Here is a 16,016-nt window from a genome sequence, read left to right on the forward strand (position 1 = left end):
ACATTTACACTGTGGAATACTACACAGCTGTAAAAAAGAAGGATCTCGTACCCTTTGGGACAGCATGGAGGGACTTGGAGAGTATTATGCTAAGTGAAATAAGCCAGGCAGAGAAAGACAAGTATTAAATGATCTCACTTATATGTGGAATGTAATAAACAAAATAAACTGATGAACAAAATAGATCCAGAGACATAGAAGCATGAAACAGACTAAGGGATCTCAGAGGGAGGGTGGGGATGGGAGAGTGGGTGGGGAGAGATTAATCAGAGAACTTATATGTTTATAAGCAAAAAAACAAACATAAAAAAACAACACCCACTTCAAATTTGGAGTTTATCTTTGGATCATAAAACTTGTTGCCTGGCCATGTGGATGTTTTTATCGGCTTGGGGATGGGCTTCCTTGGGATTCCAGGGTAACAGACATTCCCTGGGAAACAGTCTGTGTGGGTGTGCCATCTGGCAGAACCTCTGAAGCACAGCAGTATTCAGGTTTCACTCACAAGCTTTTGCTTTTTGTTTACACTTTCCCTTTCCTTGTTGTCGGATAGTCTCCCAAATATGTGTTTGGTGTGCTTCCCACTCAATTGAAGCAACTATCATTTGCTCTAATGTTTTTTATTAGAAATGGTCTCCCTACCACTCTACCTAAAATGACACTCAAACCACTGCCAGCACTCACTACTCCCTTCCCTTCTTTATTTCTGTTTATCTAATTTCTCACTAATTAACGAGTATAGTTACTTGTTTATTATGTGTTTTCTTTGTTAAAGCAGGGATTGTGACTGCTCTTGCTGTATCCCTAGCAATGTTCAATAAATATTTGTTGAAAAAATGAAGGAATGAGTGAACATTGTTCTAAAAAGGGGTCCCAGAATGATTGTATTTCCTCCCTTTCTTCTTTTTATATTCCCATGGAAATTTGCTACATCAGGAGGCATCATCTAAGAAAAAGAAATGTTGGTGGCACCAGGAACCATTTTATCCATGCTTTAACACTCTCATTTTCTTCAGTAGTAGTGAGCATTCATGTGATCCATTTATCGCAGATATTAACTTTGATAAACTACAATCCCTAAAAATATTCCCTGTTTATAGGTAGAAAAAAAAAGTCCTTTGACATGAAATATAATTAATGACCATCAAGAATTCTGGTAATTGCTGAAGGCAAAGCTTTATGCAGCTAATAGTATTAGATAGGACAAGGGTCTCAAGGTCTGGGCAGTTAGATTTTTTTTTTTTAAAAACAAACTGTTTTCCTGAACTGTAATTTCAAGTCATATCAACGTGCACAAAGGAAGTCTGTTCTTAAAGGTCCTCCTGTGACTGTTTTTTGTTGCTGTTTTTGTGTGCAGTGTTTAAAAAACTTTTCTGCTCAAGAAAATTACAGAAGGCCTAATGATACCCCAATATTGTATTAGAGGGGGAAGGGATAGCCTTTTAAGAACGAGTCTTGGAAGAAACATTCAGAAATGAATATCTTTATAGTCTTAGAGGAGTCAGACACTCTTAATTAATTGTTAGAGCCAATTTTTTTAAAAAATAGGTACCATGACTTCCTATTTCCCTTCTACTGGGTGCATACAGCTCATGCCAGTGAGGACTGCATGTGGCAAAAGGAACTTGGCTCCTGGCCTGGGATGTCGCCGCACCAAGAGTACAGAAGCATCAGTCCGGCCAGTGTGGCTCTCAGTTGAGTGTCCCACGCACCAGGAGGGTGCAGGTTCAATTCCCAGCCAGGGCACATGCCTGGTCAGGGCACATGCCCAGGGTTGCGGGCTCAATCCCCAGCAAGAGGCAGCCAATCGATGTTACTCTCTCATTGATGTTTCTGTCTCTCTCCCTTTCCCTTCCTCTCTCTGAAGTCAATAAATTTTTTAATATTTTTTTTTAAATAAAGAAGCATCAAATGCCTTTACCTTTTCCTAAACCCACAATACATGAAGTGTAGTGGAGGGATGGCCACAGTGGAGTAGTAGGGAGTTCAGGCTGACTTTGGTAACAAGTGCAGACAAATACATACTTTCCTCTACCAAGAGCTACTGCTGATGGCCTGTGTCCTGTGTCCAGGAAAAATTGCAAAGCAGCTCTCTGACTTCTGTTACTTTACAAAATATGTTACTTCAAAGTGCTACTGATAAACCTTTCTAACTGTAAGTGTTCTTCCTAATTGCACGTCTTACTTAAAGTTTAGGTGTTTGCTTTTTTATATATTTATGAATGAGATCTTACCTTTTTTTTAAAATCCAAACTCGAGGATATTTTTTCCATTGTTTTTCAAAGAGAGTGGAAGGGAGAGAGAGAGAAACATTGATGTGGGAGAGACACACTGATTGGTTGCCTCCCCCACACACCCCAACCAGGGTTGGGGATTGAGCCTGCCACTGAGGTATGTACCTTTGGCAGGAATTGAACCCGGGACCCTTCAGTCTTCAGGCTGACACTCAAACCACTGAGCGAAACCAGCTAGGGCGAGATCTTACCTTTTAAATATATTACTGGATCATGGTTCCTGAAGGTGATTAGTTTGTGTGTGTTTTATGTGTGGCTTTTAGAATTTGCCTCTTTTGCCCTTTTTAAAATTTAGAGAGGATATGTCAATTCTAAGGAAATCAGTTTTCCTAATTTATATGCTAATTATCAGGGTGAACCCCCTGTTTCCTTTACTTGCTGCAAGTAAATAAAACAGTACCTAACAACAACCACTTGGGGTGCTTGAATAAAACACCCCAAGCTGCAAGCCCCACTGTAACAATACGGGGCTAGCTGAGAGACATTTCTCAAATACTTCCTATGTTAGGGCATTGTAATAGAAAGCAGGACAGAAAAAAAACAGGCATTTTCTGCCTTCTAGGATCTTATAATGTTTGCAGATATAAACCATATGTGGCCTGGCCAGGCGTGGCTCAGCGGTTGAGTGTTGACCTGGGATCCAGGCGATCGGGGTTAGATTCTGGTCAGGGCACATGCCCGGGTTGTGGGCTCGATCAATGACTCTCTCATCATTGATGCTTTTCTCTCTCTCTCCCTCTTCTTTCCTCTCTCTGAAATCAATAAAGATATTTAAAATAAATAAAAAAATAAGTAAATAAATAAACCATATGTGTATGCTAAGTGAGAATGATTATAAAATTCTAAGAGAGATGCAAAATAAAAATAGATGTAAATGCAAACTGAACATTATCTTGGGATATAATTATATGTATTTAATAATAATAATTATTATTATTATGTTTTAGGAAAGTCAAATTAGATAGAGTGGCCGAGAATTTTGGAAACTGAGTTTTAATGATTAATGTGAAGTCAATAAAGAAAGTAGATGCATTCTTTTTGATGGTTTTCTGTTCACAAGGCCTGAACTCTTTACCTAACTCTTGCTTGGATTCTGTTTATAACATATTATTTCCCTTTTTCTCTTTATTGGACTTGTAAGTTAATGTCCAATCAGCTGCCAGGTGAACAACATAAAAGCTGTTCCTTTAAATCATATATTGGCTATAACAGGATGCTACTCAGCTTGTGTCCCGGTTGTTGCTAATTAGGCTACATTAGTCCCTTGAGTTGGGTACCTTCTGTTTGCCCCTCCAGATGGTCTCTGGATGTTTTTCTACCATACTCTGTGTTCTAGTTGGCTGCCCTGGAAGAACTGGTTGGGTCCAGCAGTGGGGAGCACGGGAGAAGATGATTATGAGGGAGGAGAGTGAGGGTGGGGTGTTTGTTTCCCTGGCTCCCTGGCTCATGAGTCTGTGCCTCTCACCAGGCACAGCCTTTCTGTCTCCTGGTCCCTTGGCTGCTCACTCCCCTGACCCCTTCAAGCTTCTGGTGACAACATCTCCTACCCTATGAATAGCCTTGGGGTGCTGCATCATCCCTTGTGCTTTCCTTCAATTCTTCCCTTACCTTTGTAATTACTCTGGTTTTGTTTTTCTTTTTAATATATCTTTATTGATTTCAGAGAGAGGAAAGGAGAGGGAGAGAGAGAGAAACATCAATGATGAGAGTCATTGATTGGCTGCCTCCTGCACGCCCCCGACTGGGGATCGAGCCCACAACCCGGGCATGTGCCCTGACCAGGAATTGAACCCCGATTGCCTGGATCCTAGGTGGATGCTCAACCGCTGAGCCACACCCAGCCTGGCATTACTCTCTGTTTTAACTGTTCCTCAGAGTACTCAATATGAGTTGCCATAACCCTATGCTGAAACTCTGATTGGTGACCTTGCCAAGCAGGAAGAATCAGAGTCTAACCCTCTGATGGAAACGTGACATGCACCTCTCTCATTTTTCAGTCTCCAACCAGTTCTTTTATATAAGTTACCTAAATAGTTGCAGCAAAAGTGAGATTCCACTATTCAAGAGTTCCCATCTTCTTGGCTATGTGATAAAATTCTCCCCTATTGCTAACATGGAAGGTTAGGATAAAAGAGTGAACTACAGACAGGGCCTAAGGTAATCAAAAAGTCTGGTTTATGTCATAAGCGGGTATGTGATACATCGGGATGATTTCTTGGTTTAGGAAATAGGCTATTTACCTGATTACAGAAGTCCCCTTATTAGGGCACAGGAGTGGTGGCCACTGTGGACATGCCATTCTGGGCTTTCAAAGCGGAAAATGCCTGTGTGTGTGTGTGTGTGTGTGTGTATGCACTGTAATAGTGTATGACAACTGTAATAGGGACTAGGTAAGCATCATCAAGACATATGTTAAACTAGGTTTCTGGCAATGGAGGAAGAAGGCCTTCATGTTTGTGAAAAACCAGAGAAATATAATAGCTGGAAGTGTTGGAGTACTTTTGCAATATTGCCTTGAGGGTAAAAAATACCCAGATGAAATACCCAGGACCATGGGTCTGCCATTCCAGATATCAGAAAGAGGAAACTAAAATACAGACAGAAAGGCTTAAAAAAGTAGTGTTTTTTCACTCTGATCATATGTTAAAACAAAGAGCTTGAAACTATGAAACTCTGTGTACTGAATGACCTGAACTCCTTAGGGAACTTGGGACTGCATTTCAAACTGTGACCCCTGAGGATAAAAAAGATAACTACTAAGAAGGGCTCAAAGTAAAAAACCACAGAACACCAGAGCCTAGCGGCCACTTCTGCACAGGAGTCTCTCACTCCAACCGCTTCCCGGTAAAGCCGGGGCTGGACTGCCTGCCTGCGCGGAGCCCGCCCCTTATAAAGGAGCTCCTGGAATCCTATTCAACCAATTGGACTGGGGCTTTCCCCATCCAACTGGAGCTGCACAGCTCCAGCCAATCAGAGTGGTCTATGCTGACCAATCAGTACAGTGCCTTCTGGACCAATCAAATTACAAGGTTTAGGAGTCCGTATTTGCATGAGGACTGGCCAATCAGGGATCAGGGGTGGGGACTTCTGTCCATATAAGCCAGCTAGCTGTCTTCCGGTTCAGATGGCACACTTTCCCTTTCTATGGTGGGCGTCTGCTTCTCTGTTGCTCACCTGAAGCCCTCAAGGTGGCGGATCAGACACCGGATCTGTGTTGCTGGAGAGGGGCCTGGACCCAAGGTTGGCTCACAGCTGTGCTGTTTTCACAGCCGTGTTGTATCACAATTGAGCTGTTTTGCGCTGAATGAAGTTTCTTTCTTCACTGCATGCCAAATTGAGGATTCCTGTTTGCGTTGACTTGGCGCCAGTGACCATCAGTTGACAAAACTTTGCTAAACTAAGCAAGCTGATAAAAGGTACTCAAACCTAAAGCATACGGGTTATTTTTTTCAGAACAAGAGGTACACTGGGAGATTCAATGGAGATAATTTTAGAAAAGCCTCTAATTATAAATAAAATATAATTATTTAAACAGTTTTGGACCTTAATATAATTATTGAAGATGAAAATAGAAAATGAAATTCTGTTGTCATAGCACTGTAAAGTCGTCATTTTTGAACTGTGTGAAAGCCACATGGGACAGCTGAAAAGGATGATGTCATCCTTGGATGCCTACGAGTGTGACCTAGAGCACTCCCCTGATCAGTAGTTGCCAAGAATCACTCAAACAAAATTGCAGTAATTGTTAGCACAAAACAATTTTCTTGCTTTGCTTTGACTATGTTGGGGAAGATCATTGGGAAGACATGACCACCAGTTTGACCCACGGGCTGGACCTGGACAGTTGGAGGCTCCACACTCCCTCCACTCTGCACGCAGTTTGCCTTTCCTGAGCTAGAAGCTGCCCAAGAACACGGCCTTGAGAGAGTGCTGTGGTCATGAGACCATCTGGGCTGGGTACCTGATTGAACCCTGTGAAGGCCTCTATACAAACTCGAGATTTGGTTGTTGGGTGCAGAAAATTACTGCTCTTTCTGCCAGCAAAGGCAAGCCTCTTAAGTAAATTTACTTTGTTTATTAAACCAATACGGAGCAGTCTGCCTTTTTCCTTAGGTCTCTTCCTTCTTTCTGCATATGGGGGCAGTTCAAGATTACATGCAGGAAACGCCCAGTCAGATTTGTCCACACTAGACTGACATGATATGGCTGCTGCTGATTCAGTTGTCACATTGTCATATTCTAGCTTGTGGGATTCTTTTCAGTGTTAAAGGAGTGGGCAGTAGGCTATTCTTTATTTAAAGTCCTAGGATATGTCAAAACCCTAAAAATTTTAAATGATATAAAAGAAATCTATGATATTTAAGGTCACACCGATACCTAACAGTGGTTTAAAATCTAATAATTAAATTCTGCTGACTAAATAAAGATTATATCAAATTGGTAAAGACATAAATGTATAAAAACTGTATTCTTTCTGGAAACAAACATAAGGACTAAGAAACTCAATACATTTTTTTCCCTTTTCAACAGAAGTTAGAAATACATTTTAAAAATTGAAGTGATAGGTATGATTTAAATACCTTATTAATTTGTATATTTCTCCCAGTATTTCAACTATACAATAATGATATGGAGAAAATTATGTGTTTCTATATTCTAATATACTTCATCCTCAGCAGACTTCATTACGTATATCTGCAGAACAGACATCACTTTTAAATGTTTGAACATAGAATTGCACAGGAGAAACACTGTTGATTGCTTTGTACATTTTTATTCAGGTAGTATTACAGATTTTTAATTTACCTTCCTGAGTTACACATGTAATATTCAATGTTTCACACATTTCTGTCATTTCAGAAAATAACTAATACATGAAAGAACTCCCTATGTACACTTGTGAAAAAGTGCAATTTCCTATTTTTAAAAATTGCCTGCTAGTAAAGAACACTTACAACTCAACAACAAAAAGACAAAAACAATCCAAATGAAAGATGGACAAAGAACTTAGACATTTCTACAAAGAAGATAAACAAGTATCCAACAAGTACATGAAAAGGTGATCAATGCCATTAGTCATTGGAGAAATGCAAACCAAAACTACAATGAGATATCATTTCACACCCACTAGTATGGCCTTAAAGAGCAATTTTTTTTAAGGAAAAATTTTTTTAAAGGAAAACAAGTGTTGGTGGGAATGCAGAGAAATTGGAATTTTATACATTGTTGGTGGGAACATAAAGCTGTGCAGCCATTGTGGAAAAACAGTTTGGTGGTTCCTCAGTAAGTTAAATGTAAAATTACCATATGACCCAGCAATTATACTTCTAGATATATGCACAAAATAATTGAAAATTGGTGTTAAAAAAATAACCTATATGTGAATGTTCATAGCAGCTCTAGTCACAACAGGCAGAAGGTGGAATCAACCCAAATGCCCATCAATGGATGAATGGAAAACAAATTGTGATATATCCAGACAGTGGAATACTATTCAGCTACAAAAAACAATGCAGTACAGATATATACTACAAGGTGGATGAAGCCTGGAAACATTATGTTATGTATTGTACGGTTTCATTTATATCAAATAGAATAGTCTAATCCATAGAGACAGAAAGCAGATTGGTGGTTATTGTGAGCTAGGAGGAGTAAGGGGTTTAATGGGGAGTGACTGCTTAATGGGTATGGGGTTTTGGTTTGGGGTAGTAAAAATGTTCTGGAACTAGTAATGGTTGCCTAACATTGTGAATATACTTAATGACACTGAATTGTTCTTTATTTTCACCCACTTTAAAATGAATGTTAAATATTATGGTATGTGTATTTCACCACAATAAAAAGAAAGTTAAAAAAAATTGTCTACCCAGTTATAGATTCAGGGTATTATCCTTCTTTTGACTCAAATACGTATTATTTATCCATTGTGCATAAAAGTTTTCACTGCTTTTCAAAAGAATCTATAATGAGATGAAATGATGCACTTTTCAGTTAAAAACAGATAGCTATTAAAAATGCATTGATGTTGATTTTGTGCCGAACACGTGAATCTTAATCCCAGTGTAATCTTACATGCTATCAGACCTAATGCTCTATTTCACGCAACAGGTATGGAGTAAGGGTGGGGATCAGAGGCACAGGTTTTAGAGTTAAGTGGATTCATAGCCTAGCTTTTCAAATACCAGATGTGGGACTTCAGGCGAGGAACAACAATCTCCTGAGTCTCGCTGGTAGAATTGGAGTGTCTATCTCCCTGTGATGTTGTAAGAACTGAGCAAGTACATATATGAGAAGTGCTTAGCAATGGGCCGGGCCCACGTGAACGTCTGCTGTGGCGGCGCCTTGTGCAGCAGGCTTCGCGTGCTTTTCCTAATGCAATCCTTCTGTCAGTGGCGCGAGGCGCTCACTCAGCTCCGTGGAAGGACGCGCACTCGCCTCGCCGCCGGGGCTCCTGGCAGGCAGGGCGGCTTCCCAGGGCTGCCTGGGTTCGGCGCGGAGCCGCAATTCCGATTCGCTAGGGGAGCCCCGGTGACCTCCCCGGCTCCGCCAGGCCCCGAGCCCCGTCTCCGGCCGAGGGCAGGTCTGGCTTTTGGTGGCGCTGACCTGCGGCTTCAGGGTGCATCTCCTCACGAAGGTGTCTTTATAATGACAAAGAAAGAGAACGTTATCGCCTATTGGAAGTTTATAAACAAAGTGATAGCCTGAAGGAAGATAAATGGGGGGGGGGGATGAGAGAGAAAGAAAGCTGGTCCTGTTTCTTAACCACACTCCGAATTATTGATTTCGAGTGGTTCCCAGGACCCAACCTGTCCGGCGGCGTGGGTCGCGCTCGCTCCGGGGTCCAGCGGGCACACAAGCTGCCGACGGAAACGCAAAGGGCCTCGTGACTCCCGCGGAACGAAAGGCAGGGGCGCGCGCAGACCGCACTTCCAGGCGGAACCTGCCCGACGCTCCCAGCCCAGCACTAGGCTTTCCGCAGCCCGGCCACAGTCAGCGGGGGGCAGCCGCGCGGAAAGCAGTTTCTCTTTACTGTGGAGTGTGGCGAGAACACAAGTGCGAAACTTACTCCCTGATCCTCCAGGAGCTTACAGCAGCGCCGGAGAGATTAGCCGCGGAGCTGACACTCCGGGGCGGTCAATGAAACATGACAGACGAGTTGGCCGGGGCTTGCGGGCGAGGAATTCACAGTGAGGGATCAGCTGGGGCTAGAGGCCTGTCCGGGAAGGCTTTGAGAGCGGAGGCGGCAGCTGGGCTGAAGTGTGTCGGGCAGGGCTTTGGAGGAGCGGGAAGCCATGGCGCTGGGGGCCGACGGCTCCGAGGGCAAGCAGGGGGGGAGGGGCGGCCCAGCCGCTCGGGGCACGGCGCGTGCGCAGCCCTACGCTCGCGCCCGGCGCGCCGCCCGCGGGAAGCCGGCCAGGACCCGCGGGCGCGAGACCCCGCGATCCAAGGCGGGAAAAGGCTCGCGCATGCGTACGTCGGAGCTCCGCCGGGATGGGGAAGGGGAGGTGGAGTTTCCAAGAGGGAACTTGACCCGTTAGCAGCCGAGGCCATGACGGCGCGCTCGCCTCCCTCACCACCCCCTCCGCCCCCAGCGCGACTTTCCGAGCCCAGGTCCTCACGTGTTGGGCGGGAAGCTGCGGTACACGCCGCGAGCAGCGAGGCCTGGGGTCTGGCGGGGGCGGCGCGGCAGGGCGTTGTGGACAAAAGCGATATATCCTGGCGGGGTGGAGAAGGGTCAGGGGGCCGGCGAGGGCCATCGGGGACAGCTCCCGCTCAGGCTCCCCTCCTCAGCGCGCCCATGGGGTCCGAACGGCTAGAGGGCATCTCGGTAGAGGAGGCAATGGTGACCCGGACGCAGCTGCTGGAGGAAGAGCTGAGCAGCCTAAAGGAGGAGCTGGCCCTGTGTCAGGTATCGAGGACTCGTGTCGCCGGCCTTTCCCCTCCATAGCGGGGCCGGGGCCCGTGGGGAGGTGCGACCCTCTTCCTCTGCCTTCGGTGCGCGGCCGCGCGGGTTGGGGACGCGCCCAGCCCCGCCCGGCGGCGCTCCCCCCGGCTCCCACCGCCGCTGGCCGGCGCCCGGCTGCCGGACCGCGGGCTGCAGCCCCCGCTGGACGCCCGCCGGGCAGAGCTCCCCGGGTTTGGTTCTCTTCCCTGGGGTAGCACCGGAACGGGCCGTCGCACCCCCTCCCCCCGCCCAAATTCTGCGTCGTAGCGGTGGTGGTACTTGGTGCAGCAGGAGTGGAGTGCGTTGCACGAGTTGAACTGTGGAACAGGACAGTTTTAAACACTTACTAAAATAAAATCCACCGATGAAGGAGCCTGTTTTTAATGTTCAGATCCACACCTGCCCTTGTTAGTAAGTCAACCTAAGTCAAACTTAAGTTGTAAACACAGACCAATAATTTTTAGGGAGTCTTGGGCCGGGAACTTTTAACACACAATAGATGATACTTGATACTTACTAACCAGCCATACTAATTCCGTAGTCCTTGAGTGAGCAATTTCATTTTCATGTCATTTACTAGATCAATTGCCTTAACATTGCTTCCCTGTGATTTGTAGAGTTCGTGTATACTAGAGATGGCTTGACAGTACTCATGTTCAGAGAGATTTGATTTCCCTTTAGTTTTTTAAAAATTTATCTTTATTGTTGAAAGTGTTACAGATGTCCCCCCATTGACCCCCTCTACTTGGCTCCCACCCCCTCCTCAGGCCTTCCCACAATAATGTTCGTCCACGAGCTGTGCATATATGTGTATAAATTCATTGGTTAATCTCTTCCCGACCCCCTCCCCCCCCTTCCCTCTTCTTTGGATTTACCAGAATCTTTAGACAGGGTTGGGTGATTAGATGTTGGGGATTCACTCAATAATCTTCCCGTCACTGCCTTCAAGAAAGGGCCAATTAGGGTCTGCAAAACACCAGAGTATCTTTATGAGTAGTATCAGTTTAGATTAATAAAAATTCATGAAATTCATTCTCTCAGAGTTTGTTCTATTAGATTATTTTTGCTCCTTTCTTAGGTCCTTGCTGATTGAGTCAAGGCTTTAAAAACAGGAAAATCTTTTAAAATTGAATATGCCTTTGCTTCAGCAAGTGGGTAGATATTTGGTGGCTGCTTCCTTTTTATTTTCCCATTTTCTATTCTTCAGTGATTAAGGACCAAAGAGATAAATAAAAGATACTAATGAACTAAAACATATGGTCATCTGCACACTTCACCCTTGGGTAGTTTAGAAGATGTGAAACCATTGCTTCATTGTAACCATTGTTACTTTGACAGGTTCTAAGGTACTATTTGCCTATATCTTCTACACTCTTTCCTTGGATCCCTCACTCTGTATTTCCCATAGCTATGCCCTTAATGACTAAGGAACTAAGATATTTACTTTTTATGAATGACCTGATAAAGAAAATCAGTTTGTTGGAAACAGCCCAATGACCCCCTCCCCCAAATCCATTCACTTTTATGTTCTTTAAAAATGTGGCTTCAAACATGGTATTGGCCTTTGCGACCTTGGAAGTATAATGGACTAGGAAGATGAATGAAGGATTCTAGGCAGATGTAAGAATAGAGATGGCCATAATTAGCCTAGAGCAATGGCACTTGAGAATTTTGTAGTATTGACACTGTTAGATGATCATACACATTCCAGTAATGTGAGACAAGATTGATCCTATCCCATACTGTAGAAATTCAATTAAACCATACTCCTGCTTTTGGGGAAACATGGGAAACAATGAACTCCAAATTGTTTTGTATAAAAAAGTATTTAAGTAATTGAACATTTATTTTTACATGTGTTTTTTACTTGTTCCTCCACTTATTCAGCTAGACATTACACTACCCAAGAATACATAGTATTTAACCCTATATTTTTCAAACCTTCCCAAAACTGCACCCTAAAATAAAAATTTATTTTACATCTCAACCTAGTAAGTATACACATCATACAATACATATAATTTCAGAAAGAATATTTACTCTGTGTTATTAACTCTGAAATTTTCTTTAAAATTCTGTTATTTAAGAAAGTGCAACTCACAACCTAATAATGGGTCAAATGTACAGTTTGGGACAAAGAACTCTGCTAATTAGTCTCTGGTCATAAGTAGCAGCTTCATTTAGGTTAGTTGTTTTTTCCACATTTAACTTACCCATGTGGAATTTAGTCCATGTGGAACTTAATTATATGTGCTTGGAGAAGTACAAAGTTTGAGTAATTCCATATACCACCCTCTCTATGGGAATGACTCAGAATAAGCATGTGGTATTTCTCTCAATACAAGCACCTTATCCTGCTCTTTGTGATTGTATATTAAACTTTTTTCATATGGTCTCAGATTAGTAAGGAGCATACACATAATGCTTACTTGAAGAAAATATGATTAATTACAACATGGGAGAAAAGCTGTCTGTATTGGGCTTACTGAGGATAGGATGTTAGCTTCCAAATGTAGCTTTTTCCTAAGGAATGTTGAACGATGCTCCTAAGGGTAATTTTAGATCCATGACACTTAGGCCTTGTTCGTTGATTTAGAACCTAACTTCACCATACTCTTAATTTTGATTATATATTTCAAGAATGTATTACCATTTGTGACAAAGGATGTTTGTGGGTATGTGTATGTGTACATTTATTACCCCTTTTAGAATATCAGATAAGAAAAAGTATGTGTAATATATATATAATAGGGTATCCCCCAAAATATATACATATACTTTGAATAGTTATAAAGGCACTGTTTATTAAAATACATTTCGTTTTCAAAGTTGAGCTATCAGCTGTTCAAGTATGTATACATTTTGAGGGGAATATATATATATATATTCAGATATCTGTACCTATATCACAAAGCTTATTTCCTTTTTTAGTAGCAGTCAAAAATGTTTACTAAAGCTATAAACCAAGTTCAGGTAAAAATTATTTGAGGCATTTAAATGAAATATAAATTCATTATTCCAACTTTAATGATGAAACTAACTTTCATGAAGCATGTGATGTTGGAATTAAGAGTATATGACCTGAGAACTCAGCCAGTTACTTTTTTTTGGTTAGATATTTAGCTGTGTTGTAAACCTGTCCAGTCATTCACAAAGGAAAAAAAAAATTTGAGAACATGGTATATAATTAGAATCCTTATCATGGTTAGTATCTGTATTCTAGTAGGTAAATATTTTTGTACAATTAATTTTCATAATAATAATTTGAGTGGCTACTTTGTGCTATACTTTGTAATTAAACTTCTTCCATTATTTTCCCTGAGTTCCGATGGGCAAATTTATTTGTTCAAATATAGGAAATAGGTTTCCTGTGTTTGTTGAATTCATTCCTCCAGTGCAGGTAAAGTGGCGGCCTATTATGTTGCTAGACATTAAACTAGGTGCTGGGAGAATAGGTACCCAGTGAAAAAGATAATTTTGGGTGTCTGTATCTGTAAAGTGGATATTTATTTCCATGTTAGCTGATAAGTGAAAGTCAAAGCTAATCCACTCGTAAGATAATTTAGGCCCAAATCTTATAGGATTTCGTCAGCTCATTCACAGGCTGAGTTTAATAAACTGTGAGAAGGAGTGAGATTTTTAAATTTAAATTATTTGATTCTGTGTAGAAGTTCTGTAGTAATAATAAATAATTTTATGAGTAATTTTTAAAGGTTTTTATTTTTAATTTTTTAAAAGAACATATTTAAGTGTTCAGTGGAAGGGAAAATATAGGAAAATATAAAGATAACGTTACTGACAATGGTTAGTTTCCTTGTTTTAATGTCAGGAATACTCTGGAAACTAGTTTTGTGTTTTGGGGGGGGGGCTTTATTTCTTTTTGTATATGAAATGTCTTTTTAATAATCAGAGTTAAAATCCAAATTGAAGATGATATAGCATTTAAATAACTGAGAAACTCACAAAACTAATACATAGAGTAGTCCCACAATCCATTCTTAGCATTTTATTGCTCACAAAAGAAAATTTTTTTTAAAATTATGTATCACTTATATATTTGAGTATTTTTAGGTAATGAAGAAAATCTGAATGCTGTTGCTGTCCATAAATAAAGATAAATTAATAATTTAATTTTAAAGTAAAGAAATTTGGAAATTAGCAAGTTCTTCCCTAAATGACCTCTGGGTATAAACAGTAAACAATAGAGTGTTTTTTGAGAACTCTTCCTCTGAAGGAGGATTTTTTCTCTGGGCTCTATGATAAAAACAGCTTAAGGAGAATTTATCGTTCCTTTCTCTTTGTTGGGTATGAAAAGGAGATATGAAATAACCATTAACCATAATAACAACAAAAAGAAAAAGAGGAAAAAAGTATAAATTAAGGTGAAGAATTTTTGATCATATATTTACTGATTTCTTATTATGTCACTTTCACTGCTAGAGCTAAGTCCTTTATTAGGAAGTCATACTTATTTAAGCTGAAGTAACTCAGTTATTTTATAAGTGTTGAAAACCTTTCAAAAATTTTTTTACATTTTTATTTATGTTACCCTTTCTTGCTTAGTATTTTAGGTAGAAAAGTTGAGATGAAAATATATGTCAACCTTTGCTATTTTGTTTGGAAGCAAGCTATAAGATAAATTTATAGATAGCATTGGTTTCAAAAGATTTTTTAATGTCATCAACATACCTTTTAAAATTAGAGATATTAATTAGAGCACATAATGTTGTATTAGCTTACTTTTTCCAAATCTTCATTGCCTTTTGAGCAGGTTATGACATGTTTATGTATGGAGTGGGCAAAAGTAGGCTTACAGTTGTCCATATGGAAAATACTACAATAATGAATACATAATACAAGTTACCTGTGTTTCACGTACTTATAACTGCAAATCTACTTTTGCACACCCCTGTATTGACATTTCTTGTCTTTAACCCAAATGCTGAATTCTTACTTTTAAAGGGATAAAGTAAAACATGATGTATAAGATTTGTTAGGTAGTACTCTCTAGTACTCAAGCTGTCAAAAGTCTTTAACAAACAAAAACAAAATAGGTCAAAGATTTGAGCATTAAAAAAAAAAAGAAAAGTTAAAATTTTAGAAGTAAATATAGGTAAATGTATTTCTAATATTGGAGTAGAGAAGGCCTTCTAATTGGGACATAAAATCCACAAGCTATAATGGAAAAGATGGATAAATTTGAATATGTGAAATTAATAACTACCTTTTCTCCCCAAAGAATTCATCATAAAACTAAATAAGCAACAACATATTGGGGAAAAATATTGTAACACAATTGGTAGACATAAATCTAATTTTAAGATTTCCAACAATACTTCTTATATTTTATTGGCAGAACATAGTTACAGAGCCCACAGACAAGGGAAGCAAGTCTTTTAATTGGGCAGCAAAGAGCCAAAATGTTTCCTGTTACTAACAGGAAGGGGAGAATGGATGATGGAGAGAGCTACAAATGGAGATATCTGCCACACAAGTAAACACCAACAAACAAATGTAGTATTTTTAAATGTGCTGTGAAAAAAAATAAACAGGGTAAGGGGATTACCAGAGACTTAACAGTTTTGGTTGCTATAAATATAATAGGGAAGTCTTTTTGAAGAGGTAACATTTAAGCAAAGAACTGAACTGAGGGAATAATCTGCATGAAGATCTGGTGGATAGCACATGTACAAAGGCTCTGGTACAGGTAGACAAGAAAGGTGGTGTGAACAAGGAGAAGAGTGATAGATGAGGTCCGACCAGGTGTGTATGTGGCC

The 16,016-nt window shown here is 40.7% G+C and overlaps 1 protein-coding gene and 1 long non-coding RNA gene across 7 annotated transcripts in view; one reads left to right on the plus strand and one right to left on the minus strand.

Moving 5' to 3' along the window:
* Positions 1-7,052: 7,052 nt before the first annotated feature.
* On the minus strand, positions 7,053-9,452 carry LOC308563973. The gene is made up of 2 exons (XR_013999884.1): positions 9,361-9,452; positions 7,053-8,932 (listed from the first exon to the last, which is right to left on the minus strand). It is a non-coding gene; the product is annotated as an uncharacterized lncRNA (long non-coding RNA).
* Positions 9,439-16,016, plus strand: part of CNTLN (centlein) — a gene marked incomplete at its 5' end in the record, with an annotated part of 188,269 nt that continues 181,691 nt past the window's right edge. For all 6 annotated transcript variants that reach the window (XM_081151643.1, XM_081151645.1, XM_081151644.1 and 3 more), the window contains one exon: positions 9,439-10,203. In XM_081151643.1, the coding sequence (XP_081007769.1) occupies positions 9,439-10,203 (765 nt within the window). The remainder of the gene's footprint in view (positions 10,204-16,016) is intronic.

Source organism: Miniopterus schreibersii (genome assembly GCF_964146895.1).
Source record: "Miniopterus schreibersii genome assembly, chromosome: 11".
Classification (NCBI taxonomy): Eukaryota; Metazoa; Chordata; class Mammalia; order Chiroptera; family Miniopteridae; genus Miniopterus; species Miniopterus schreibersii.